This window comes from Trachemys scripta, chromosome 23 (assembly GCF_013100865.1).
Source record: "Trachemys scripta elegans isolate TJP31775 chromosome 23, CAS_Tse_1.0, whole genome shotgun sequence".
In the NCBI taxonomy this organism is placed as follows: Eukaryota; Metazoa; Chordata; order Testudines; family Emydidae; genus Trachemys; species Trachemys scripta.
The window spans coordinates 1345042-1370564 of record NC_048320.1 but is presented as its reverse complement, the minus strand read 5'-3'; the positions used below and the strand labels follow the sequence as shown (position 1 = coordinate 1370564).

At 59.1% G+C, this 25523-nt stretch overlaps 1 protein-coding gene across 4 annotated transcripts in view; it reads right to left on the bottom strand.

Moving 5' to 3' along the window:
- LOC117869384 (myosin light chain kinase, smooth muscle-like) overlaps positions 1-17762 on the bottom strand; it is a 35531-nt gene extending 17769 nt beyond the window's left edge. For all 4 annotated transcript variants that reach the window (XM_034756203.1, XM_034756202.1, XM_034756205.1 and 1 more), the window contains exons 1-7: positions 17576-17762; positions 10639-10911; positions 7763-7859; positions 3820-4023; positions 2907-3124; positions 1569-1692; positions 1338-1490 (exon numbers count right to left, since the gene is read on the bottom strand). In XM_034756203.1, the coding sequence (XP_034612094.1) occupies positions 1338-1490; positions 1569-1692; positions 2907-3124; positions 3820-4023; positions 7763-7859; positions 10639-10654 (812 nt within the window). In that variant the 5' untranslated portion in view covers positions 10655-10911; positions 17576-17762. The remainder of the gene's footprint in view (positions 1-1337; positions 1491-1568; positions 1693-2906; positions 3125-3819; positions 4024-7762; positions 7860-10638; positions 10912-17575) is intronic.
- Positions 17763-25523: the final 7761 nt, after the last annotated feature.

Sequence of the window (25523 nt, the reverse complement as noted above, 5' to 3'; positions counted from 1 at the left end):
AACTTCCGCCCCATCCAACCCCCCAGCCCCCTTACCGTGCCACTCAGACCAGCGTGTCTGGCTCCGCGCAGCGCCAGACACACTGCTGCATACATGCTGCCGTGCTCCCCCACAGAGCCATAACCCCCCCCCAGCACCTGCCTTCCAGATTTGAACACCTCAAAATTCAGGAGTGGGCAGATTTGAACACCTCAAGCTCAGTTTGGGCAGCTGTTACTTCATTTCTCCCAAATCAAATATACTGATCCACTGGAACTTGCTGTAGAAAAAGTAGGATAAAATTGAGCAAGAAATGCTTCCCAGTGGTTATTAGGACTGGAATTGCTATTTTCAACAGCCATTGCCTTTTGTTTGTTTGTTTGTTTAAAAGGAAGACAGTGATATTGCATTGGCAAATTCCCCATAGAAAGAAAGAATGGAACAAAAGAATAATAAAGGCACCTCAACTTTTCCTCATTTATGTAGGACAGTCTTATAATATGCATCCAGATATCCTCCAATCACACAAGCTGAAAATTGTTCCACTTCACTGCAGTTCTGTAACCATATGGGAACCAATCCTGTCTGTGTTCTGTGCACATCTAAAATTCCTGTTGAATGACCTGCCCTGGGAGCAAGTTACCAGTGACCCAGGGCTGCGGCAGAAGGAGGGGGGGGGAGAGTCCAGAGCTGGGGCAGCAGGAGGTGTGTGTGGGGGGGCAATGGTGGGGAGGAATGAGGGAGCCCAGAGCTGGGGTGGCAGGGAGTTGGGGGGGGGGAGAGCCCAGGGCTGGGGCAGCAGGGGGTGCAGCGAGGAGCCCAGGGCTGGGACAGGGAGCAGCCAAAATTTTTTTTGCTTGGGGCGGCAAAAAACCTAGAGCCGTCCCTGGCCAGAAGCTGGGAATGGGCGACAGGGGATGGATCACTTGATGATTCCCTGTTCTGTTCATTCCCTCTGGGGCACCTGGCATTGGCCACTGTTGGAAGACAGGACACTGGGCTGGATGGACCATTGGTCTGATCCGGCCTGGCTGCTCTTATGTTCTTATCCAGCGTCACCCATTCTCCCAGGCATTGGCAAATGCCCCTACTTGCTATCCGGGCTCCCATCCACACCCAGGCCTTCCCATGCCCTCCCCCAGGGAGGCCTGTTTCCCCATGGAGGGTGTCCCTCCCAACCACCTACTCAGGGCTGGGGGAGGAGGTGTGTGTGTTGGGAAGGGCCAACCTCTCAGTCCCCAGCCGCAGCTCCGCACCTGGTGCTGCTCCCCCCCATCCCCTTGGAGTGCTTTTTCTCCCCGCCCCTGAACACTCTGGGTAGTACCACTTCTCCCTCCCCGCAACATCAGCTGCTTTACCTGCTGTCTTTCTGCAGTAGCTGGCTGATGAAGTCCTTGGCCTCCTGGGAGATCTCTGAGAAGGTCTCCTCGTCAAACTCCCACTGGGCAGCCGTGATGTTGTGCAGCGTCTCCATGTCACTGTTCCCCTGGAAGGGGGAGTCCCCACTCAGCCTGGGGAGCAAGAGAAGAGGCTGTTACTCACTCAGCCGGGACCTCTGCCCCGAAGGCTGTTAATGGGGAGCAACGTACAGGATGTAGCAGATCACGCCGATGCTCCACATGTCCGTGGTGAATCCCACCGGCTCAAAGGCGATCACTTCCGGGGCCATGAACTCCGGGGTGCCATGCATCACCTTCACGGGGCTCTTTGGATCTGAAGGGGCAAGAGAGGAGCAGTCCAGCATCCCGATCCCTGTAGACCGTGCTTCCCCCAGCAACAGCCAGGGGGCAGCACAGCCTCCCCGTGTCCATGTCTCTGGGATCCCCATTGCAATGCACTGCAGCAGCAATTACCCACAGGTGCAGGGGAGCAGCACCGAGAGGCCATACCTGATATTGGAGTCCTGTGCCGGGTGCTGCACAGCGGGAGACAGGCCCTGCCCCAGGAGCTGACAAAGGGCAGAAGGGGAAACAGGACCAGCCCGACACCAGAGTCAGGTGCATTGACTCTGACCGTGCCCAGGGAGCTGGGGCTGCAGCCTGCGCCCAAGGGACTGTCCCTCGTCTGAGCCCAGCAGGAGCTGGGAGCTGGTTCGGCGCTCTCCAGTGCCAAGGCACACGGGCAGAGCCCAGTTCTTTGCATCCCTGGTGGCATGTAACTGAAATGGAGCTGGAGCTGAATTTGCAATAGAGGTGGGGAATCTACTTGGCACGTTGACAGCACCTTGCTTCTGTGGGTCTCCAGTGCTCTGCAGACATTCAGAACAACGCCCCCAACTCCCCTGCAAGGGCAACGTCACCACCCTCACGTTACAGACAGGGAGACGAAGCACAGAGGGGCTGGGAATAGACCCTGGGTCCCCCGAGCGCCAGCCCACTGCCCTGCCCAGTGTCTTTGCCCTACAAAAGTAGGCAGGAAACATTGCAGGAAAGTCCCTGTAGCTCCAAACGCCCCAGCACCAGCCTCCTTGGGGGTTGGAGCTTCCACCCAGAGCCAGGGAGGTGCACTGCAAAGCCCCAGTCACAGAAGCAAGCCCAGGCTCAACGCGGATTGGGCGAGCCCTCGCTATAGCTGGGGGGCCAATTTGCCGGGATGCCGGGCACCGGCAGCTCCCACTGACTTCAGCTGCCCCCAGAGCCAGGCCCCAGGGGTGTCAAGGGGGATGCCCAATGTGGCAGGTTTGGTTGCAGTTTTGGGCAAAGGGTCAGGCTGGTTATTTCCTGGGCCCCCCCCGCCCACCCCTGTTCCTGACACACAGGGAAGTCTCTGCTTTGCTGAATAGGGACCGACTCAGGAACATACGGTTAAGCACGTGCAGCAGCGCTTTGCTGAATCAGGGCCTCTCCCCCGTGGAGGCGGCGTTAGCTCCGGGACAGCAAGAGGGGAGATCCCAGGACAGGGCTGCGCAGCCGGCCCCTCTCGCTCACCCAGTCTCCGTGCCAGGCCGAAGTCGATGATTTTGACCCAGTGGCTGCTCGTGCTGACGCAGACAATGTTCTCGGGTTTGAGGTCCAGGTGGACGATGCTCTGGCGATGGACGTAGTGGATCCCCTCTAGGATCTGCCTCATGTACTGAATGCTGGTGGGCTCCGTGTGCTCGAAGTCGTCATCCACAATCCTCTCAAAGAGCTCCCCGCCTGCGACGCTGCCAGGAGCAGAGGGGCACCTGTCCTAGGAATTCGGTCCGAGGGCCGGCTCTATCTTGCACCCACGGCAGTGCCAGCCCAGACCCCGCTGCCCAGAGACTCGGCTCAGGCACTAAACTCAACTAACAGGTACACGGAGAAGCCCCTTGGACACAGCGTCCTGGGGGCAAGGAGCAAAGACACCCAACCAAGTCAAATCCGGAAACCTGTGTGAACAGCCCTCCCCGACCCCGATCCCTCTCTTCCCGGTAGGGGCTGGAGGCTGCAGCCCTGGGCACTGGCCCCTCTGGAAATCCCACGCCTTGCTATCCCTTCTGGACGGTGAAGGTCTCAGGCAGGAAGAGGCCAGGGGTTCTGGATTCGCACCACCCACTCCTAATGCCAGAAAGCGGGCGGGGGACTCAGCAGACACTGCCCACTTCTAGACTCAGCCTCCCATTCAATTCCGATCGATGGTCTGCGAGTCGCCCCCGGGCACACACGCCCCAGAACACGTGGAGCCCAGGGCAGCAGGGCCGGAGCCTGCGCAGGTGGGACGCCTGCTATCCCCTTCGAGGTGCAGCCAGGAACACCTGTGCACAGAGCAGTGCCCTTCGCCCCCTCCATGCACCTGGCAGCGAGCGAGTCGGCTGAGGCTGCTGTAATCAGACCCCCCGCTCCCACCCCCTGTACCTGCCCAGCACGCCCCACTCACTATTCCATCACCATCACCAGCTCCGCCCGGCTCTGGAAGGCCGCAAGGCACTGCACCAGCCTGGGGTGATGCAGCAGATTCATCAGCTCCACCTCCCTACAGGCTGCCTCCTGCTCCTTGGGGGTCCGCGTCCGGAAGTATTTCCCTGCCCGGATCTTCCCAGTGGCCTTCTCCTGCAGCTTGTAAACCAGCCCGAACTTCCCACTGGGAGAGAGCAGAAGGGGGGATTGTCTCCTGCTTCCCGCCCAGCAAGGCAGCTTGCAGTGGGAATGGGGAGCTCCAGGCCAGCTCCTAGGTGTATCCCAGCAGCACCGGGATTTGAACTCGACAGCTGGGGATCCCCAGGGAGAACTGGACAGAACAGACCATAGCTAGTACAGCTCGCAGACAGCAACAATGAACTTGGATTGTCAGCTCTTTGGGGCAGGGACTGTCTTTTCGTTCAGTGTCTGTACAGGGCCTGACACGCCAGGGGCCTGGGCCAGGACTGGGTCTCCTAGGCTCTATGGCAGTGGTGCCCAAACTGTGGAGTGCGCCCCCTAGGGGCGAGTGGAGTAATGTTCAGGGGTGCAGCGGGGCCTGGGCCAGCCCCCATGGGGAGCAGAGAGGAAGTGTCACCCAGCTCTGCCCCCAGCCCAGCTCCAGCCCCACTCCCAGTTGTGGCCCCGGTTCCCAGAGCCTGCACCCCTCACCCCCTCCTGCACACCCACCCCCTGCCCCAGCCCGGAGCCTGCATCCAGCACCCAAACTCTATCCCAGAGCCTGCACCCTGCACCCCTCCTGCACTCTAATCCCCAGCCCAGGACCTGCACCCCAGACCTCCTCCCCCCACCCAACCCCCCTCCCAGAGCCTTAGGCAGGTGGGGGGGGGGTTTCTGGGCACCACCAAAATTTCTACAACCCTGCCACCCATGCAAGTGGATAAGAGTCGGGGCAGTCAGGGGACAGGTAGGGTCCTAGGGGGGCAGTTAGGGTGGGGGTTCTCAGCAGGGGGCAGTCAGGGGACAAGAAGCGGGGGGGGTTGGGGTTCTGAGGGGGGCAGTCAGGGGGTGGGAAGTTGGAGGGAGTGGATGGGGCGGGGGCAGGGCTAGGGCGGAGCTTCAATCCTCCCACCAGTGTCCTCTTTCTTGATTGTGGAAATATGGTAACCCTAGAAGTTGGGTGCCTCTGGTCCCAGTGGTGCCCCAAATTTTTGGGTGCCCTAAGCAGCAATGTATGCTGCGTATGCCTAAGGACGGCCCTGCAGCCAATCACGACAAACCAAGGAAATACAGGAAAACGGGGCCCGAGGCCAGGAGCTCCAGCTCTCCCATGCAGCCAGCAAAAGCCTGGTCATAGAATCATAGAATCATAGAATATCAGAGTTGGAAGGGACCTCAAGAGGTCATCTAGTCCAACCCCCTGCTCAAAGCAGGACCAATTCCCAGCTAAATCATCCCAGCCAGGGCTTTGTCAAGCCGGGCCTTAAAAACCTCCAAGGAAGGAGACTCCACCACCTCCCTAGGTAACGCATTCCAGTGTTTCACCACCCTCCTAGTGAAATAGTTTTTCCTGATATCCAACCTGGACCTCCCCCACTGCAACTTGAGACCATTGCTCCTTGTTCTGTCATCTGCCATCACTGAGAACAGCCGAGCTCCATCCTCTTTGGAACCCCCCTTCAGGTAGTTGAAGGCTGCTATCAAATCCCCCCTCATTCTTCTCTTCTGGAGACTAAACAATCCCAGTTCTCTCAGCCTCTCCTCATAAGTCATGTGCTCCAGACCCCTAATCATTTTTGTTGCCCTCCGCTGGACTCTTTCCAATTTTTCCACATCCTTCTTGTAGTGTGGGGCCCAAAACTGGACACAGTATTCCAGATGAGGCCTCACCAATGTCGAATAAAGGGGAACGATCACATTCCTCGATCTGCTGGCAATGCCCCTACTTATACAGCCCAAAATGCCGTTAGCCTTCTTGGCAACAAGAGCACACTGTTGACTCATATCCAGCTTCTCGTCCACTGTGACCCCTAGGTCCTTTTCAGCAGAACTGCTACCTAGCCATTCGGTCCCTAGTCTGTAGCAGTGCATGGGATTCTTCCGTCCTAAGTGCAGGACTCTGCACTTGTCCTTGTTGAACCTCATCAGGTTTTTTTCTGCCCAATCCTCTAATTTGTCTAGGTCCCTCTGTATCCGATCCCTACCCTCTAGTGTATCTACCACGCCTCCTAGTTTAGTGTCATCTGCAAACTTGCTGAGAGTGCAGTCCACACCATCCTCCAGATCATTAATAAAGATATTAAACAAAACCGGCCCCAGGACCGACCCTTGGGGCACTCCACTTGAAACCGGCTGCCAACTAGACATGGAGCCATTGATCACTACCCGTTGAGCCCGACGATCTAGCCAGCTTTCTATCCACCTTACAGTCCATTCATCCAGCCCATACTTCTTTAACTTGGTGGCAAGAATACTGTGGGAGACCGTATCAAAAGCTTTGCTAAAGTCAAGGAATAACACATCCACTGCTTTCCCCTCATCCACAGAGCCAGTTATCTCATCATAGAAGGCAATTAGGTTAGTCAGGCACGACTTCCCCTTCGTGAATCCATGCTGACTGTTCCTGATCACTTTCCTCTCCTCTAAATGTTTCATAATTGATTCCTTGAGGACCTGCTCCATGATTTTTCCAGGGACTGAGGTAAGGCTGACTGGCCTGTAGTTCCCCGGATCCTCCTTCTTCCCTTTTTTAAAGATGGGCACTACATTAGCCTTTTTCCAGTCATCTGGGACCTCCCCCGATCGCCATGAGTTTTCAAAAATAATGGCTAATGGCTCTGCAATCTCACCCGCCAACTCTTTTAGCACCCTCGGATGCAGCGCATCCGGCCCCATGGACTTGTGCACGTCCAGTTTTTCTAAATAGTCCTGAACCACTTCTTTCTCCACAGAGGGTTGGTCACCTTCTCCCCATGCTGTACTGCCCAGTGCAGCAATCTGGGAGCTGACCTTGTGCGTGAAGACAGAGGCAAAAAAATCATTGAGTACATTAGCTTTTTCCACATCCTCTGTCACTAGGTTGCCTCCCTCATTCAGTAAGGGGCCCACACTTTCCTTGATTTTCTTCTTGTTGCTAACATACCTGAAGAAACCCTTCTTGTTACTCTTAACATCTCTTGCTAACTGCAACTCCAAGTGTGATTTGGCCTTCCTGATTTCACTCCTGCACGCCTGAGCAATATTTTTATACTCCTCCCTGGTCATTTGTCCAATCTTCCACTTCTTATAAGCCTCTTTTTTGCATTTAAGATCAGCAAGGATTTCACTGTTTAGCCAAGCTGGTCGCCTGCCATATTTACTATTCTTTCTACACATCGGGATGGTTTGTTCCTGCAACCTCAATAAGGATTCTTTAAAATACAGCCAGCTCTCCTGGACCCCTTTGCCCTTCATGTTATTCTCCCAGGGGATCCTGCCCATCTGTTCCCTGAGGGAGTCAAAGTCTGCTTTTCTGAAGTCCAGGGTCATTTACATCGACACCTTCCTGTCCCTCAGCCACCTTGGCCCATCACCGTGGCCTCTGAGCACCTGCACGGCTTTACAGACTAGCTGTAGTAGTGCTCAGAGGGCTGGTTGTGCCAGGTGCTGCACAGACACAGTGAAGACGGCCTCTGCCCAGAGAGTTTGTAACATGAGCGGCCAAGGGGTGGAAGGGAAAACAGCGAGGCAGAGAAGGGAAGTGACTTGCCTGAGGTCACCCAGGGGGTCAAGGACAGGACCGGGAAGAGAACCCAGGTCTCCTGACGCCCAGCCCTGCAGCCTCTCCATTACACACACAGAACCAGAACAGGGAGCGCCCCCTCCCCGAGACATCTCTGCTGCGCAAGCCAGAGCCCCAGGGCATCTCTGGAGACAAGACTGCGGAGTCCGGTTGTTGCAGATGAACCCCACCACCGACTTACGCCCCAAGTTTCTCGAGCTGGGTGTACAGGTCCGAAGCCTTCGCCACGGTGTTTATTGTAACGTCCTGGTATTCAAGCGCCTCCTTGTTTCTCCCACCTGCAGGGAGAGAGACAGGGCAGTGCGGGCGACGAGCAGCTGAGCGACACATTAGCCTGATACACGGGAGTCCTGCTCTGACTGCCCTTCCCTCGTGCATCCCTTTCTGTCCTCCACTATCCTCTCTTGTCCTCTCTCTCCCAGCGTTTCACCTGGTCCTGAGACCAGCTGTGCCCGACAGCACCAGCAGGATGGGAGGAGACGGCCCCTCCAGCTTTGTCCTGCCTGAGCAGGACTAATGCAGGAAAAGGGACCTGCCCAGACCAGCAGATATTGTCTCAGACTGGGGAAGGGAGCTGGGTCCAGAGCTACAGCTGTCATGCTAGCCCAGAGCATCCGTCTCAGACTGACCTGCTGCTTTGGACCCCGAAAACTTCTGTATTTCTCCCAACTTCTCTCTTCTCCCCCTTTGCCTTCCTGCTTTTGACAAGACAAAGTAACCACCAATCACAGTGATCCACTCGCAATTCAACAGCAGAACTAGCCCTTTCCTTCCCAGGGCTGTCTGGAAGCATAAGAGGCTCTATCCAATATCCTCTTTCTGGAGCAGGGTGTGACGAAGTGGAAATGTTCTGTAATATTTTGATGATTCCTAGGTGTGCCTCAGTTTCCCTCTGTACTTTGCTACCCAGTGGTGGTGAAAGGGTTAAAAAGCTGCACAGGAAACATGTGTGGGGGGGTGCCAGGTAACTGTCTGGGGTGGGAAGGACTGGCTGAAACTGACCCATATCAGTGGAGGGTCCACAAAGACCATGGCAGCCCGAACAACTGAGAAATCGACACTTATCCCAGGGACTCTCCGGCAGGTGGAGCATGGGAACCCAGCAAGGGTGTGCAGGACTGGACGATGGACCGAAAGGTGTTGGGTGACTGGAATACAGGTGAGTTCTTGGGAGAGACGTAGCAGAGAGAGACGGAGAGCCAGAGCCAAAGGGGTACCAAGGCAGCTTGGCTGGGTGCAGCACCCGGACTCGTCTGATCCTTTGCTGCTCTGTGCTGACCCCAGGACGTCCCGATGCTGCGTCCAGCTGACTGACAAACCCTGCTGTGTTCGGAAAAGGCTACCGGGCCTCACTGCAAACACTTGCCGAGGGGCTCTGGTCCCTCAAGAGCCTAAACATCTGTGACCAGGAGGCTGTCTCACTCGCTGGGCAGAGGCTCAGCCTTGGAGGTGTGGCCTTAGGGAAGAGTGGGATCCCTTGGGTGACTGGCACACTGAAGGGGCTGCTCCAAAGGACGGATTAAAGCTGGAGAGCAGCACAGATCCCGGGGCTCTGGGACAGAGGGACTTCTTAGAGGAGTTTGGATTAAGCTGGTTTTGCAGAACCATTTGATTTCACCTTCAAATGCTTTAGTCAGTCAGTCAGTCAGTCTCTCTCTCTCTCCCTCCCTAATCAACCACGTCCAGGCATGGGCAGGAAGGGTCTGGTATGTTTGCCATGGGACTCTGTACCACAAGGTCTCTGTACTCAAACCAAAGTCCAACCCATGTTTAACTGGTTGGTGTTGTGCAGTGTGGACGTGATCATGTTAACACCTTTGGCTCTCTGGGACCAGTTATTCCATCCAACAAAGACTAGGTTGGGTTTGTGTTGGGCATGTGTCATGGAGTGTGGGGGGGACACAAGGCCCTGCACCCCCGGCTTCCTGCGATTCACTATGACTCTCAGCCAGCCAGTAAAGCGGAAGGTTTATTTAGACGACAGGAACACAGTTCAAGACAGGTCTTGCAGGCACAGACAACAGGATCCCCCTCAGTTAGGTCCATCTTGGGGTCCCAGGGCACCCCAGCCCCCTTGGGAGGTCAGAGCCCCGTCTGCCTCCCAGCCATATCACCAGCCAGCTCCTGAAACGCTCCCTTCAGCGACCCCTCCCACAGCCTTTGTTCAGTTTCCCGGGCAAAGGTGTCACCTGGCCTCTAACCCCTTCCTGGGTTCTCATGTTACATGCTCAGGTATTCTCTGTCGGTCAGTCTCCCATCCCCCAATGCAGACCATCCTAGCCACACTCCCCTGTCAGCATTCCCAGACCACAGTCAGAACAGTCCCAGTTCGTCACAGCATGGCCTAAATCCTGGGTCCCGAGCACGTGGAGGCTGAGGCTGGAACTGTGTCTGTGCAGTCCGTAAAGCACCTAGCACAATTCGGGTCCCTAGGCACTGCGGCAACACGAGAAACAGGGTGGGACGGAGCTGGAGGGGAGTGAGAGGATGAGGGTGACCATGGAGACAGGGGAGATCCAGGGAGAAGGAGGAGATGGGGGCAGAGAGACAAGAAACCTTATCGGTGCCATGGGAGCGGGAGGGCAGGGAGCCAGCACTGCTCACCAGGAGTCACAGGCCCTACACCCCACACAGTTTGGGGCAATTCTCCGTTAGCTCAGAGGGCCTGGGACGTTTGGTTTCCACTGGCTCAGCACGGCCATGGCGTGCTCCATTGCGACAGCTCTGGCATCCCCATGCACCCACAGATTTGTTACGTTCAAACCAGAGTTGATTTAGTTCCAATCCTGTTACACTTTGCAAAATAAACTCTAAATGCTGGGCTCAAGCTCCCCTGGCTGGGCAGAGCCCCCAGGCCTGGGTCTGGCTTTGCCTGCCCATCGGGCAAATAGCTAACGACCTCCCCTTGTCGAAGGCGTCACAGCTGCTTGAAGGGTTTGTAAGTTCATTTCCCCAGCGGCAGCGGTGGTGGCTGCCCCAGGCAGTGGCAGAGGACAGGGTGGGAGGGAAGCACCCCACTGCACTGAAAGGTGTCAGCCCGGACATTCAGCACCTTACCTTCTCCTTGGGACATCCTGCCCACTCCTGGCTGGGGCCGCTGAGCCCGTAGGCGCTGGCGGGTCAGACCTGGCACCTGTTCTCCCCTCGCGACTCCACACAGCTCTGCAAATCCTGGTCAGCGTGCGCCACTCCCACGTCCTGACTCGCTGGGCTTCCACCAGGTAGTCTGGACCGCACTCCCTGTCGTACCACGGGCCGGCCCAGGACAGGCTGAGTGGCTGGACGGACAGTGGGGATGCAGAGAGCTTCCCGGCTGGTGGCTTGGACGGCCTGAAACCCACAGGGGAAGGAAGGAGGATGTTACTGGAACAGGACAGGAAGGCTGGGCCTAACAGACAGCACATGGAGGGATACGGGCTCTGCCACCTCCTGCCCATCCCCACCCAGGAGGCCGGGGTCCCAGGTATGTGGGGCTCGCTCGTCCACTCTCTGCAGCTTGGCAAGGAGCCATGATGTGAAATACATACATTGGGGGGCTGGCTGTCATACGGCCATCCCTTCTGAGGGGACCCCTGCAAGAGGGACACAAACAGCCTGGCTCCCCGCACCTTGTGCCATCAGCCACCCCCTGCAAAGTGACAGCAGCGCCTCACGCCCACACTGCACAGGGGAGTGATGGCACCAGGTGCCGGGCAGCAGAGAATCAGCTTTTGTGGGGAGCAGAACTCCCCGAGAACAGCCTGACCCCTTCCCTCGTCCCCTAGGCAGGCACTTCAGGCTCCAGGGCCCCTACCAGCTGGGACTGGTTGCCCAGAGTGGCCTGTGGGGCTACCTGCTGTGACCAGGGTGTCCCCTGGAACCCAGCCTCGGCCCTTCCCAGGGTAAGGTGTGTGAGCGGGACCCTTATGGGAAATCTGCGAGGAGCTGTGCAGAACAAGACAGGACAGCCAGCTGCAGGGAGCACAGTGCCCCTGAGTGGGCGAGCAGCGTGCCATTGGTTAGCATGCGCTCCGCTCGCTGCACGGCACCGGCAGAGCCCCGCACCCGTCTCTGCTCCTTTACAATGTACAAAGAAGGCTGGGAAATTCGTTTAAACTCTTCCCCTGACCCGTTAGAAATTCAGGTCTTGTCTGCCCCGGAAAACCCCTATGGGCAACTGGAGAACTGGCAGGACCATGACATTTCGGATACCAAAGATGCAACACGTTTTGAGATGAGAAGCAATTTTAACAACACCTATTTCTCCCCAATCTCTTCAAGCTCATCATCAGAAGCAAACTCCCCACAGACCAGGACGCACCAACTCAAAGCGGCACCAGACCCGGCCAGAACAACAGAGGCCAAACCTGCAGCCATATCTCCACTGCTACAGTGATCGGTCCCCTGCCCCGCCCCCCGCTTTCATGATCCTACTCATGTGACGTACCTCATCCAGTGCACTAAATGCCCCAGTGACAACTACGTGGGTGAAACCAGACAAGCACGACCCTCTGGGATGAACTCACATGGGAAAACAATAAAAACCAAAACCACTCTACCACCTGTGGGTGGACACTTTTCACAAAGCGATCACTCATCCTCAAAGGAAACCTGCACAACCCTTTCACTGTAGACACTGAAACCCCCGGACTGAACAGAGACACTGCATGAAAAACACTCCTTGTTCAAAAAGAACAGGAGTACTTGTGGCACTCCTGTTCTTTTTGCAGATACAGACTAACACGGCTGCTACTCTGAAACTCCTTGTTCAGAATCACCTGCCCTTCCAACTAAGGACTAAGGGAACTTCCAGGCCCCACCTCGGTGCCTCCAGAGTCCTCTGCCAGCACCATATTGCTCAGGTATTAAAGAAGAAGAAGAAGAATAGCAAAACCTCTAGCAAAAGCCAGACTCCTTCCAGGCCTCCTGGCACCAGAGAGAAGCCAGCAAGGGCACATCCCCTTTCTGGAGGCCAACATTAACCCACTCCCCAGAGCAATGCCGTAGCCTCACAAACAATGAGGGGGTCTCTTCTCAAGGCCAGCCCAGGACAGGTGGAGCTCAGGAAGGGCAGCCACAAGCCTGGCACCAGTGCCCACGCCAGTGAGGCCGATCGGAGAAGGTTCGCTCCCCATCCTGTCCTGCACGAACAGCCTGTGGCAGCCGGAGCCGGCCACACGCGTGTCCCGGATCACCAGCGTGCTGCCTGTCTCTGTGGTGTCCAGCGGGGAGCTGGAGTCACTGGTGATCAGTCAAAAACGAAGAAGAACAAGGGATGGGGGGCTCAGTGCCAGGGCAGCCGCATCAGCCACCCGCACTGATGCAACCGGCAGTGGGCCCCTTCTTGGTAGGACAGGCACAGACACAACCAGGCTCCTCTTAGCTCGAGAGCTGGATCATCTGCTGAGCTCCATTGGCAGGGGCAGCACGACTTTCCGCAGGACCGCCACTCCCCCGCTTCATCTAGCGACAGTCAGTAGAGATTGTGCCTGGGTCTCTCTGGCGCTAGGAAGCGGCAATCCACAGAGACTCCTGCAGCTCTCCTCTCTGCCACCCCTCCAGGCCAGGGAGCCAGCGGCTGATAGCACGTTTCGCTCGTCCCATTCTGTGCATAGGAGCTCGGCCCAGCCAGGCTGTCGGCCCCACCTCCCAGACAGGGCAGGGGTTGGCGACAGTGCCCTGCTGCCAGGAGGAGACCTGCACTGGGGAAGGCGAGGCAGGGACAATGTGATGCAGTCAGGATCCACATATCCCTGCGACGCTGCTGCTGGCTCCCATCCCGGGGGGGCCCTGGACAGTCAAGAGCCCTGTAGGAGCCTGGCTTGCCCTGAGGGCTGGAGAGCCTGGGGCTGAGCCCCACCCAGGGGGAATCAGGCACTGCCCCATGAAGGGCAGACGGTGGCTGCAGTAAAGTGGGAGGGCCAGGCTCAAATGGTGACAAAGTCTGGCTGGGAAAAGCCCCAAGCAGGGATAGTGTGGCAATCTCTCCAAGCAGGGAGGCTGGACGAGATAGAGAGGGTGGGAGCTTAGGCTGTAGGGGGGCAGCCCAAGAAGCCTCAGGGTTGGAAATGGCCCAGGACAAAGCACAACCCAGGCCAAGGAGCAGACCTGGCTGTTCAGTGCAGGGCTCTGGCCTGGAACCCAGCGCAGAGGGTGGGGCTGGGTTCCCCGCCTGGCTCCAGGGAAGGCGGGGTACAAGCCCAGTGCAGGGACTATTGGTCCCAGTGGGGGCGCTGCAGGCTGAGGGAGGGGCCCAGAGAACATGGACGGATTTTCTTTGTGTTCAAGGCATTTAGGGACTTCTAGTTTGCACAGTTGTGACCCCGGAGTGAGTAGACTTAAGAGGGTGACGCCCAACCCTAGAGCCAAGTTACTGGGAGAGATACTGCCACAATGCTGGAGCCCGTCAGCAGGGGGCGCTAGACAAGCCAAGAGAGCTGCCACGGGGTGAGTGAACTGGTTCACAAGCCCCCATGGAGCAAGGGAGCAGGGGTGCAGTCCTGTAAAGTGTCGGGGCCTCGGAACCTTGCACGATCCCCCCAGACCAGGATACAAGGTGCTGGGGCAGTCCTAGGCTGACCTAGCTCCATCCCAGTCCATGATCCTGGGTTCCTCCCCTCAGCACGGAGACAGCCCTTCATTGCTGCTGCTCTGGGTAACCAGACGCCTGCCCAGAACCCGCGGCACAACATGCACAGCGAGCAGCCGGCTGTACGTGCAAGGCTTAGACACCACTCATCCCGTTCAGCAGGAAGAGGCCGAGCGAGATACCAGCGATGGGGGTTACCACAGCAGCCCAGTCATCCTTGTTAAAGGAAATACCTCAGTTGTGCCCCTGAGGCCTAAGCACCAAACCCCCCTAGCAGTACCCCTGGCTGGGTCGTCTACGGGACTAAACCCAGGACCGTGACCCTCTGGGCTGCTTGACCGAAAGGAGCAGGCTCAGAACGCTTTTTGTTTCTCCCCACTAGAGGGGATGAGAGCTGGGCTGCCTCGGCCTGGGGTGCACAGGGAGAAGCAGGGCACGTTGCAGGAGAGTGGCTGGTCACGCCCAGCAGGGACTCCAGTACTGAGTGGTGGCTGGGGGGCGAGGACTGTCCCCACCTCCCCCTGCAGTGCGGATCCCACGCTGTGGCCATTCTGTCTGGATCCAAACGCCAGCAACTGCTGGACCTGTCAAATCTGGCTCCAAACTCTGTGCCTGGGGTCCCAGCTCTGATCACCCGCCCCACACACTCACACTCCACTGGGCCCCTGCCCCACACATGCCAGAGCAGAGCAGAGTAACTGCTGGCACTGGGTACACGCAGCTCACCTGTCTCACCTCTCACCCAGGAGGCAGCAATGGGTGGGGTTCTCACAATGCAGCTGCCCCCTGTGGGGGCCAGCAGTCTCAGGCGCTCACCTGGAACAAGCCACAGCGATGTCTGCTAGCCCCCCGCAAGCTCCCTCCACTACAGCAAGTCCCTGCACTCAGGGAGGGTGGGAAGCGTCTCCAAAAGCTGAGTGGGGCTGGGGATGATGGGTTTGGGGTGCAGGAGGGAGCTCCAGGCTGGGGGTGGGGCCAAGGGGTTCAGAGTGTGGGAGGGGGCTCCAGGCTGGAACAGGGGGTTGGGGTGCAGGAGGGGGTAGGGACTCTGGGCTTGGGGTGTGGGCTTTGCGGTGGGGCCAGGGATGAGGGGTTTGGGGTGCTGGAGGAGCTCAGGACTGGGGCAGGAGGTGGGAGGGGGTGCTGGGTATGGGCTCCAGGAGGGAGTTTGGGTGTGGGAGGGGGCTCAGGGCTGGGGCAGGGGGTTGGGTTGTGGGAGGGGGTGCAGGGTGAAGGCTTTGGGAGGGGGTTGGGGTGTGGGAGGTGCGGGCTCCGGGTGGTGCTGACCTCAGGCGGCTCCCAGGAAGTGGCCGGCATGTCCCCTCTCTGACTCCTAGGCGAAGGCGTGGCCAGGAGGTTCTGTGCGCTGCCCCTGCCCCCGCAGATCCCATTGGCCACTGTTCCCATGGGCGGGGGGCTGAATAGGGCACCCAAATGGCTAGGGATGGCCCTGCACCTGGCAACCCTACTATGCCCCCCACCTCCTTAGGAAGGTACACCCCACAGTTTGGGAACCACTGCAGTAAGGATACTGACCTCCCCGCTATAAATCACTTCGGGATCTGTGGATGAAGCACTCTGTGTAAGAGGGAGCAAACTGGGGCCTGACCCTCTTTGGGCAGTATGACGAAGTGGGACTGTTCTTAATGTTTCCTCTGAATACTGTCGGGGTGCCTCAGTTTCCCCTATGCATTTCTTAAGTCGCTAGGTGGTGAGATAAGGGGGTGTAATTGTTGCAGAGCAAAGGGCCAGTGCACATGTCTCCTGGCAACTGATGGCCTGGGCCCTTCCCCCTGCAAGGTGATCGCTAAAGGTGTTGGAGAACAAAGGAATCAGGTGACCTCCTGGCCCCGGAAAGAGACAAAGGCCAGAGAGGAGGGGCTGGAGAGTTTCAGTTTGGGGCTGGCTGGGGACGTGGAGTGAGTGCAGATGGGGTTGTCTGGCTCACTGCCCCCTAAAATGGACCTGGCTGAGGGGTCCTGTTCTCTGTACCTACAAGCTCTGTTTTAGACCATGTTCCTGTCATCTAATAAACCTCTGTTTTACTGATTGGCTAAGAGTCACGTCTGACTGCGAAGTGGGGGTGCAGGACCCTATGGCTTCCCCAGGACTCTGCCTGGGTGGACTCGCTGTGGGAAGCGCACGGAGGGGCATATGCTGAATGCTCCGAGGTCAGACCCAGGAAGGTGAAGCCGTGTGAGCTTCTTGCCTGGAGACAGTCTGCTCCCAGAGAGGAGACTTCAGCAGAGTCCTGCCTGGCTTCGTGGGGAGCAGTTCCAGAGCATCGCCCGGGGACTCCCACTGGCTTGCAGGACTGACCCCCAGGCTAGAGCACAAACCTGTCAGGCAGTCAAGGGAGCCAGCAGGCCCTTTGTTACCTGGGGCATCTGATCCAGAAGTGGACCGGGTGCCCGGCAGTTTGTCTGAGCGCTGAGAAGGAAGGGCTCTCCTTAGGCTTCTGTGTTAGGGAGCAGCCGGCTCACCTCAGCGGCTGTCAGAACCAGGTGAGTGAGTCTTGGGCTAGCGGATTCAAAGACAAGGGGCCTGAACCGCCGCTGTCCCTTGCCCTGTGCAGCCAATCAGAGCAGCATGGGGACACTTTGCACTGGTAGGTGAGGGTGGAGAGAACAGGGGTACAGTCGTGTGACTGGAGCGTGGGTGGGCACACCAACACCAGCTTTAATCTACCTAGTGCGGTAAGGAGTATGGTGACAAGGGGGACACGGGGTAGCCACCCCAGTACAAGCCTGCCAGGGAGCCCGGGTACGTGCTCGGTTGGCTCACCTAGGCGGGGGTCTGTGCCACATCCCTTCATTGCTATGGTTACCTCTGCTCGCTCAATACAGCTAGCCCAGGCGTGCCAGCTGGGCTTGCAGCCTAGCTGTACCCAGAGCAGCCGGCCCCGGCCTGGTCCTCACAGGTTCTGCAGGCAGCGTTAGCTCCGCCTGCCACCCCTCAGGCCCACACTAACCCTGGCAGCGGGGTGCAAGAAGAGCAGGGCTCTTTGTACCCACAACAAAGGGCAGCGCCCAGGAATGGGAGCAGCTCCTGCTAAGGCCCCTTGCCAGCCAGCGAGCTCCCCAGCTGACGCGCCCGCTTAGAACTCAGGCTGGAGCAGGGGCCTCACCCGGAGCCTGGGCCCCGGAGCAGAGAGACGGTGCCCAGCCCCCTCCAGCCCCGTCCAGCTCCCTAATGGAAAGGCAACCAGGAGACAACAGGGCCTAAAGCGGGGCGGGCACAGGGGCTGAGGTGCATCTCAGCTGCGCCGCTGACTTGCTCGGTGAGCTGGGGGGGGGGGTGCCAGGAGCTCCCTGTGCCTCACCCCCCTTTAAGGGGGCCAGCGACATCCCCACACACACACACTATGAGACCCAGAATGGGGGGCCAATGCGTTCTCGCCCCTCCCTGCTGTAAAATGCCACTGACCTGCTGCTGAGCCTGCGTGCTGGGGAGGCCCCTGGCTCCAGGCAAGGAAAACAGCTCCTGCCTCTGCTGTGCCACTAACAATGGCTTAATGCGCCCCCAGCAGCCTCCCTCCCCTTTGTGCAGCTGGCATCCCAGCAGCCACACCCAGGGGAGGGAGCCGTAAAGCCCAGGCCTGGAAATCAGGGCAGCTGAGTGCTGCTATTGCCGGCTGTGTCACTGATTAACTGTGTGACCTTGGGAGAGTCACACCCCGTCCCTGAGCCTCAGCTTCCCCCTCTCCACAACAGAGCCAGAGCTGGGGCCTGGGGCCTCAGGGTCTAATTCCCACAGACATTCCCTGCTGGGCAGGGCTGGAGAGGTGCCGATTCCCCTGGCCAGCAGGGTGGCCTGGGACATGAGAATGGGATATGAACCTTTCCTCTCTCCAGCCTGGTCCAAGGAGCCACCTCCTAAGTCACGGATTGAAATCACAGCCGCTGTCCATAGGCCAAGCAAGCGTGACTTCCCTGGGTGCACGTTGTGCCGGAGATGGTGATTATTGTGTGTACTACGGCTGGTCCAGGGGGGGCTGTCCGGCTGTGCCTCGGGGACTGTGACTTTAAGGGCTGGGCAGGGGCTGCAGAAGCTCCTGTTGTTCTGTGCACTCAGCTGGGACTGGTCACAGACTAGAGCTCCTGAAGCACTGGGGGTGGGATTCATACGTGGGACTGGGGCACCTGCTGCCTAGTGGGACCCACAGCCCCGGTACAATGCCTGGGGAGAGGCGGGACTGGCAGAAGCCTGGCCCATGGGATATGGTTAGGCCCCCCCCCCCCCCCCCCAGTCTGGGTCCAAGGCAGGCGCCAGTCTCCACTCCCAGCCAGGAACCTTCTCCTGCATTGGGCGCCTGCACCTCAGCCCCTTTCCAAGGAAACTGGTCAATTCCCCCTCCCCCCATGAGTGCCCTGCCCCGTGGGCTCTGGGGGATTGTGGGACAGGGCTGGGGCTTTACACAAGGTCCCATCCCTTTGCTCGCAGGAATATTTCATTATTGATACCTGGAGGAACAGCGGGGGGGAGGGAGAGCTGCCCCAGGGTACCCAGAAGTCCAGTGGTGTGGGCACACCCCCTGCAAGATGGGAGACAAGTTCAAACCCCTTCTCCACATCAGCCCGAGGGGGAGATTGAACCCAGGTCTTCTGTATTTGGAGCAAATGCCCTCACCACTGGGTTAAGGGTCACAAAGGGGGGCCCTGTCTCCTCTGGCTATTTGGGGTGGGTTTAGACATACTCTGAACACACCTATTGGCTCGGGTCACAAAGGCAAGACAGCAGGGCAGGGAAGGCCCCAGGGGCCTCAGCATGAGTTAGGGCTGCGCGGCAATGTCAGGACGTAGGGGGCTGGGCGCATGGCCACCCACCAGAACCAAAGTACTTGGAGACTTTACTGGCAGAAACGTAGGTGCCTCCAGGGTTTGGGGGCAGCTGACTGGGGCTTTGTGAACGCCAGTGGCACCGAACAGTGGGACTAAGTCCCCCCTGTGAATCCCCCTGAGCGATCACCGAACACAGAGAGAGCTCACCTGAGAGCCCGGTGTGCCCAGTCACAGCAAGAGACAGGCCCTGCCCCAAGGAGCCCCAGTCTGATCGGCCAGGCCAGGCGCAGGGTGGGAGAGGGGATGTTGTTCTCCCCTTGTTACGGACGGGGACCAGAGACAGTGGGGCAGTTCTGCATTGCCCTGCACCTTGCACCGTCATTCCCGCTCGTGCAGAACGCTCCTGACCCAGAACGGGGACGGTTTTCCCTGGCCTAGGGGACCACACCTGTGCAGGGCAGTGACGACCTGAGTGGCACTGTAGGACCTCAGCCACAGGACCAGCCACCCTCCAGTGGCAGGAAACACCGTGCCGGGAGCAGGGCTGGCTGGAGCAGAAGTGGAGCCCGCAGCTGCACGGATTCCTGACACTCCAGTGGTGTTTACACGGAGGGGCAGGAGCGAATCAGGGCTCAGCGAGTCACTTCCTCCACCCCACACCCCTTGCCCCACCTGCCTGGCCTAACTCCTGTGGAGCTCCCCACCGCCCTCCCTCACACACACACCCCCCATGGTTGGTGCTCCAGGACTCTGCAGCAGCTTCAGATCAGTGAGTGACAAAACGGAGCATGTCGCTGAATCCCGTAGGAGAATAACTGAGGCTCGGCACAGCCTCCCCTTCCGTCAATCCCACTACACACCCCATTCCCTGCAGGCTGCCCTAGGAGCCTTGTGCTCAGTGTGCATCGTGTAGTGAACACGCACCGCCGAGGGGGAAGCTGCTGGCAGTTGGGGAGGGGACAGGTGGGAGCTTCGGCACCTGGAGGGGGATTTGGGAGGCTGGAGCTGGATTTGTCTCCACTGCAGCGTTTAATGCGGGAACTAGCAGCAAAACACGAGCGGGGCCCAGCCTCCCACGGCTTCAGGCCATCAGCTCCAGAGCCCTGGTGGATCTCCGCGGCAGACGAGGCTCCCGCTGCCCCTCCCTCCCTGCCCTCAGGCACATCGCCTGCTCTGGGTAGTTGTTGGCTTCTGCAGTGTCCCTGATGGACTCACAGAGCCTCGCTTACTGCTTGGGGGCCACTTACAGCCCCGTGGCCACCAACGCGCCTGGGACGGTTATGTAAGAACTCAGTGGAATGAGAAATTAGAGGCAAATATTGCTCTGCCCTGCCCTGGGGTGCCCTTAAGAGCAGTGGAGCTCGTGCAATTCCACTGCACAAGCTGGAGGAAGCCTGGAGGGTGCAGAGCCAAGCCCCCAGGGGCTCCCTGGATAGGGCTGGTTGGGGCAGGGCAGGGGCACAGCAGCAGCGGATCCTCTCCCCTCCCCCCGTCTCTGGAGGGGGTGTTAGGGCTTATCGCAGCCTCCTGGACACAACCAGAATTTTGCTAAGGAGGGGACCCAGGTTACCTGCCTGGCTGTCCAAATTTGAGTGGTGATGTGAGACCATGTGCCAGGTCGTGACCCCGTGTGCTGGGTCACGACCCCACTCACTGGAATTTGGCCTGGCCATCCATCCATCATCCAGTCAGGGGGGCCACCAAGGGACCTGCCCCCCCTTGCGCCCCTGACTACAGCAGAAGCTGAAGCAGCCTGGGGACATGGGGGGAGGGCTCAGCCACCTAACACGGCTGCAGATTGTGCCCTTAGCAGATGCTCACAGCCAGACCCAGCGGTGCAAGGAGCTGCAGGGCAGTGGGAGCCCATTGCAGCAAAGACAACCGGAGATCCCCTCTCGCTCCTCTTACAGCCCCCCCCCCCCCGCCTGTTGCTGCCTCCAGTGCTAGCTGCCTGGCCCTGGGTGCAGAACCCTGCCGCTTTGCTTTGTCCTGTGACTGGCTCCCACTGGCTGTGCATAACCACAAGAGCGTCACAGAGAGCGCCCCGCCAGGCTGGCTGCCACCCCCCATATCACCCACCTCGCTTGCCTCCACCTCCTTGCGCCAGAATCCCCTCTGCTCACATAGCCCCCATCTCCGCACGGCTGGGGCGAGAGCCAGCTTCTCTGCAGCTCCTGCATATGGATGGGCCAGAAGGGACCAGTCGATCATCCAGTCTGACCCCCTGCGCCACAGTCACTCCTATGGGGCAGCCTCCCTCAGTGTCCCGACCCCATCACAGCCGGTTCCTCTGGAAGCTCCGGTTTCTTCTCGCTCTGGTGCGTGGCAGGGAGCGGATTACTCGTGTATTCTCTCCCCGTTGCACCACACCCGCTGCGGTTACATGGGCACGGCCCAGACTCCCCGTGCAGCGAGCTAAATCCCCGGGAGCTGCCATCTGGGGGCTCCAGGAGTCCCCCCCCCAGAGGTCCCAGCTGCTCTTGCTAACAAGGGATGGCGCAAGGCAAGGGGGATGGAGAGCAAGGGGGTAGGGGAGATGAGGCAGAGAGCTGTCTGGGTTAAAGGGGTGTGGGGTAACCTGGGGGTCACTCCATCCCCTTAATGAACAGTCTCAGGATCCATCATGTCCAGCCCGCTGCCCTCATCAGCATCAATGTGGAAGGGACCAGGTCTTCAGGGACTCACCTGCAAGGCCCGGCCCAGCCCCCTTCACCAGCCCCCTGAGGAGAGGGGTCTGGTGCACACAGCTCTGTCTCCTCCCTAGCTCCATCCTGCTGCTGCCCAGCCCGCAGGGAGGGTCTCTCCAGGGACCCCTCCCCGGGGGGGGGAGCTCATTTCAGCCTGGCAGCTCAGGGTGTGCCCCAGCCTCCTCCACCCCCTCAGCCTTATCCCAGCTCACAGGGTTCAGGGAGCTCTCCGGGGCAGGAAACGCGGGTGTCGAACTGGCAGCTGGCATGTGGCCAGAGCAGGCCCTGGCAGGTTAAGCTAGCAGGGGGGGGGGGGGGGGGGGGGGGGGTGGTAATAGGGAGTTGGAGCTATCACGGGGGTTAACCACTGGGTGTCTCTGTATTTATGGCCAAGGCTTCCCTCATAGCTCTGTAGTTGGGGAGCAGTTCTGGATCCCTGTTTCCTGCAGCCACTGCTGCCCGGCCTCCCACGGGGTCCAGCCTCCGGCGGAGGGGAGCTTTCCCCTGCTGAGGGACTGGTTCAGGGGTTGGGAGCACGTCAGGTTTAAAGTTACTAATGCCCAAAGAGCAGAGGTGAGGGGTATCTGGGGCGGGGGGTTGTAGTTAGTCCAGCTCAGCACCTTCCGGAGCAGGAGGGAGCCTCACCTAGAGGTTAGACCAAGGGCCAGGGTGCCTGGGTTCTAGTCCTGTCTCCGCTCTCCCTCACTCTGGGACCTTGGGCAAGTCCCTGTTCATGAGCGGGGGGCAGAGGCAGCTTCGTTGGAATCATAGAAGATCAGGGTTGGAAGGGACCTCAGGAGGTGTCTAGTCCAACCCCCTGCTCAGAGCAGGACCAACACCAACTAAATCATCCCAGCCAGGGCTTTGTCTAGCCTGACCTTAAAAACCAGTGAGGACCAGCAGCTCCCACCACACAGGCAATGAAAGGCCTGTCTTTACCTGAGACCGCCTGGGCGTTCTCAGCCCAAGTGCCCCCATTTTTAGAGCTGGTCCCCTAAGGGCTTCAAAGCGAGGGGGCAAACAGCAACCTCAGGCAGCGCCTGGCCAACTCACTGGCAGGGACGCTAGGGCCTGGGCAGCGGCTCAGCAGAACCGCCCCTCAGCGGCCATGGCAAAGAGCGAGCGAGTCCTGGGCAGGTTGGCCAGACTGTGTAACGTGCCTACCAAGCAAATAAAGAAAGTGCCCCGCCCCCGCCCCTTGCGTGGGACAGAGAAGCCACATGAAGGGAGCAGGGTGGGGTGTCACTGTTGGTAAAACACACACGCAGCCGGATCAAAGGGAGCCAGAGACGCCCACAGAGGGGGTCAGCCCTAGGGCAGGGGTTTTCAATGGCACCTTTGGACACCCCAGCCTGGGCGCTGAGCGGGAGTTCCCAGACCCCACCCTGCATGCCCTGCTGTCACCGAGAGCGGGGCCTTGCCGGGGAGCAGCAGTGAGCTGAGCAGGGCCGGATTAATCTTTTGTGGGCCCGGCGCCAAACATATTTGTGGGCCCCCATGGGAGCAATGGAGCATGGCGTGGGGAGGTCGGTCCCCAGAGCGAGGGGCCAGGCAGGGGCAATGGGGCATGGCATGGGCAGCCCCGCTCTGCCCAGCCCAGTGCAGGGCAATATTTACAAACCGTCAGTTGCCAGTCACACAGTGGCCTGCCCAGCTCTGTGCTGCCAGCCTGCCCCTTCCCCTCGGGGGGGTGGGCCCATGCCATGCCACACAGCCCCCCCCCCCACCCAACACCCACTGACTCTGTATGGCCAGAGCCCCCCCCACACCCAGTCCCAGGTTTACAATGGCGCCATGGAGCCGGGCCCATGCTCAGAAGGCGCCCCGGCCTGCTCTGCTTGCACTGCGCCCCGAGACCTCGCCAGCCTGCTGGCTCCTCCCTGCCCATCACTTGCTCCTCTCGGCCTGTCCATCGGCTGGTCAAGGGCTCCTCTCCACCCCCTGACCCTACCCGTCGGCACCTCCCTGCCCCCTCGCCAGACCCCAGTGCACCTCCGGCTCGGGGCAGTCTCTGCTTCCCACCCCCTGTGGGGCCCCGCCTATCTCCCCGGAGCTGAGCCGTCTGGGATGGTGCAGAAGCCTGGCCAGTCTCGGTCAGTTTGGGGGGAGGAGGGATGGGGGGCTTGGCTGGGCCCCTCCAGGCAAGTGGGTCCTGAGGGAGCTCGGCCAGGGCAGGCCCTGGCCTGGCTGATCGCGCAGCTCCTGGGGGGCCGGAGCGATTCCCCGCCCAGGGTCCAGCCCTGGGTGCGCTGCCGGCTCAGCCCAGCAGACAGTCGCCTCCCAGCAGGGCTGGTGAGTGCGGCCGGGAGGCAGGGCTTGGGGGAGTGGGTCTGTGGGGTACATGGGGGGTGCTGGGCTGTGAGGGGGCAGGGAAGATGTGTGTGTTGGGGCACTAGGGAGTGGGGGCTCTGTGGGGGGTGCTGGGCAGTTGTGGTGGGGCTGTGAGCAGGGGGGCGCTGGGCAGGGGTGGTGTTGTGCAGGGTGCAGGACCCAGCTTCACGGGACAGAAGGCAATGCTGTAGGGTGAGCGGGGCGGGGGGTGGACCCACTCTCCAACCCTGAGATCGTTTTTTCCTCCCGCCCCTCTGCTGTGAATGTTACTGAACATTTCATGCCAAAAGCACAGCCCCCCCCGCCCCCCCAAGATGGAGTCTGACCAGGGAGCTCCGTGAGGCACCGAACTATAACTCCCATGAGGCACTGCAGCAGCATCTCACAATGAAATAGTCGGTTTTAGGATTTTTTTAACCAAAAAGCCAACATTTGCCATGGAACATTTCAATGAAAATGATTTTCTTAAAAAAAGTGTTGACATTTTTCAATGGAAAAACCCCTCATGTTGTGACCAGCTCCAGCAGCCATGTGGGTCCTGCAGAGCAGCGAGAATCCCTCCCCAGCCTCTTGCCCCCGGGCCACAAGCCTCAGTGCCCCAGTTTCCTAGCAGGGGGAACTGTGAGGAGGCATCTCTGGGGGGTGGGCAAAGCTCTCCTGCACCCCAGGGCCCTTCCTGCTGAGGGGCAGGGTCCCCCTGAGGTAGTTTATTGTCAAACAGGCTTTGCATGTATAAAATCTCTGGTGATGTCTCCAGAGGCTGGTCTGATGGCAGGGTGTTTACAGGATAAATAAGGTCACACTTTCTGGTACGGTTCCATCTCTAAAGAGTCAATACATGAGTCATGGATGTTTAATCAATTGTTAGAGAGGCAGCTGGTCACTGGGATGGTTAGAACCATGGCTTAGCACCAGCTCTAACGCCCCTTCTAGCAACATGCCCATGGGAGAGCAGCTCCCGCCCTGGCAGGGCAGCCAGACATTGAACCAGGGACCTGAACTGGGTCCCTGCTCAGCACCCCACATGCCCCTGCACCGAGCTCCTTGGTGAATCTGGCACGCCCAGGTTAGCTCTGGATTAAAGGCAGAACAAGGGTTTTATTAAATCTCATTGTGTCACCCCTGCCCTTTTCGGTGTGTTCTCTCGAGCTCTCATCTCGCGTAGGCTAACCCGGCAAGCTCGCTGGGGCAGGGACTAGCTCGTTTATTACACGTGTGTCCAGCGCCTAGCACAATGGGGCCAGCGCAGGGACTGCAAACCAAATAAAAAGTACTAAGGCTCACGGTCCCATACACCCAGAGCCGGATCCGCCTCTCCCTTTGCAGCAGTTTAAATCAGGATTAGCGCCCCAGAGTCAGCCGGGGTGTAACACTGTGAGAGAAGCGTGCCGGTGTGAACTCCCCGTGCCTGGCAGCGCTCTGCTCTCTCCCAAGGAGGTGGCAGGAGCTCTATTCCCTGGAGCAGCAAAGCACGTAGCATGTGCCTAAGTCCCTTGACAGGCTGAAGGGCCTTGCTGAACTGGGGCCTGGGATCCCAAGGTGATGGCGCTTGGGAATGCCACAGACAGACCGATC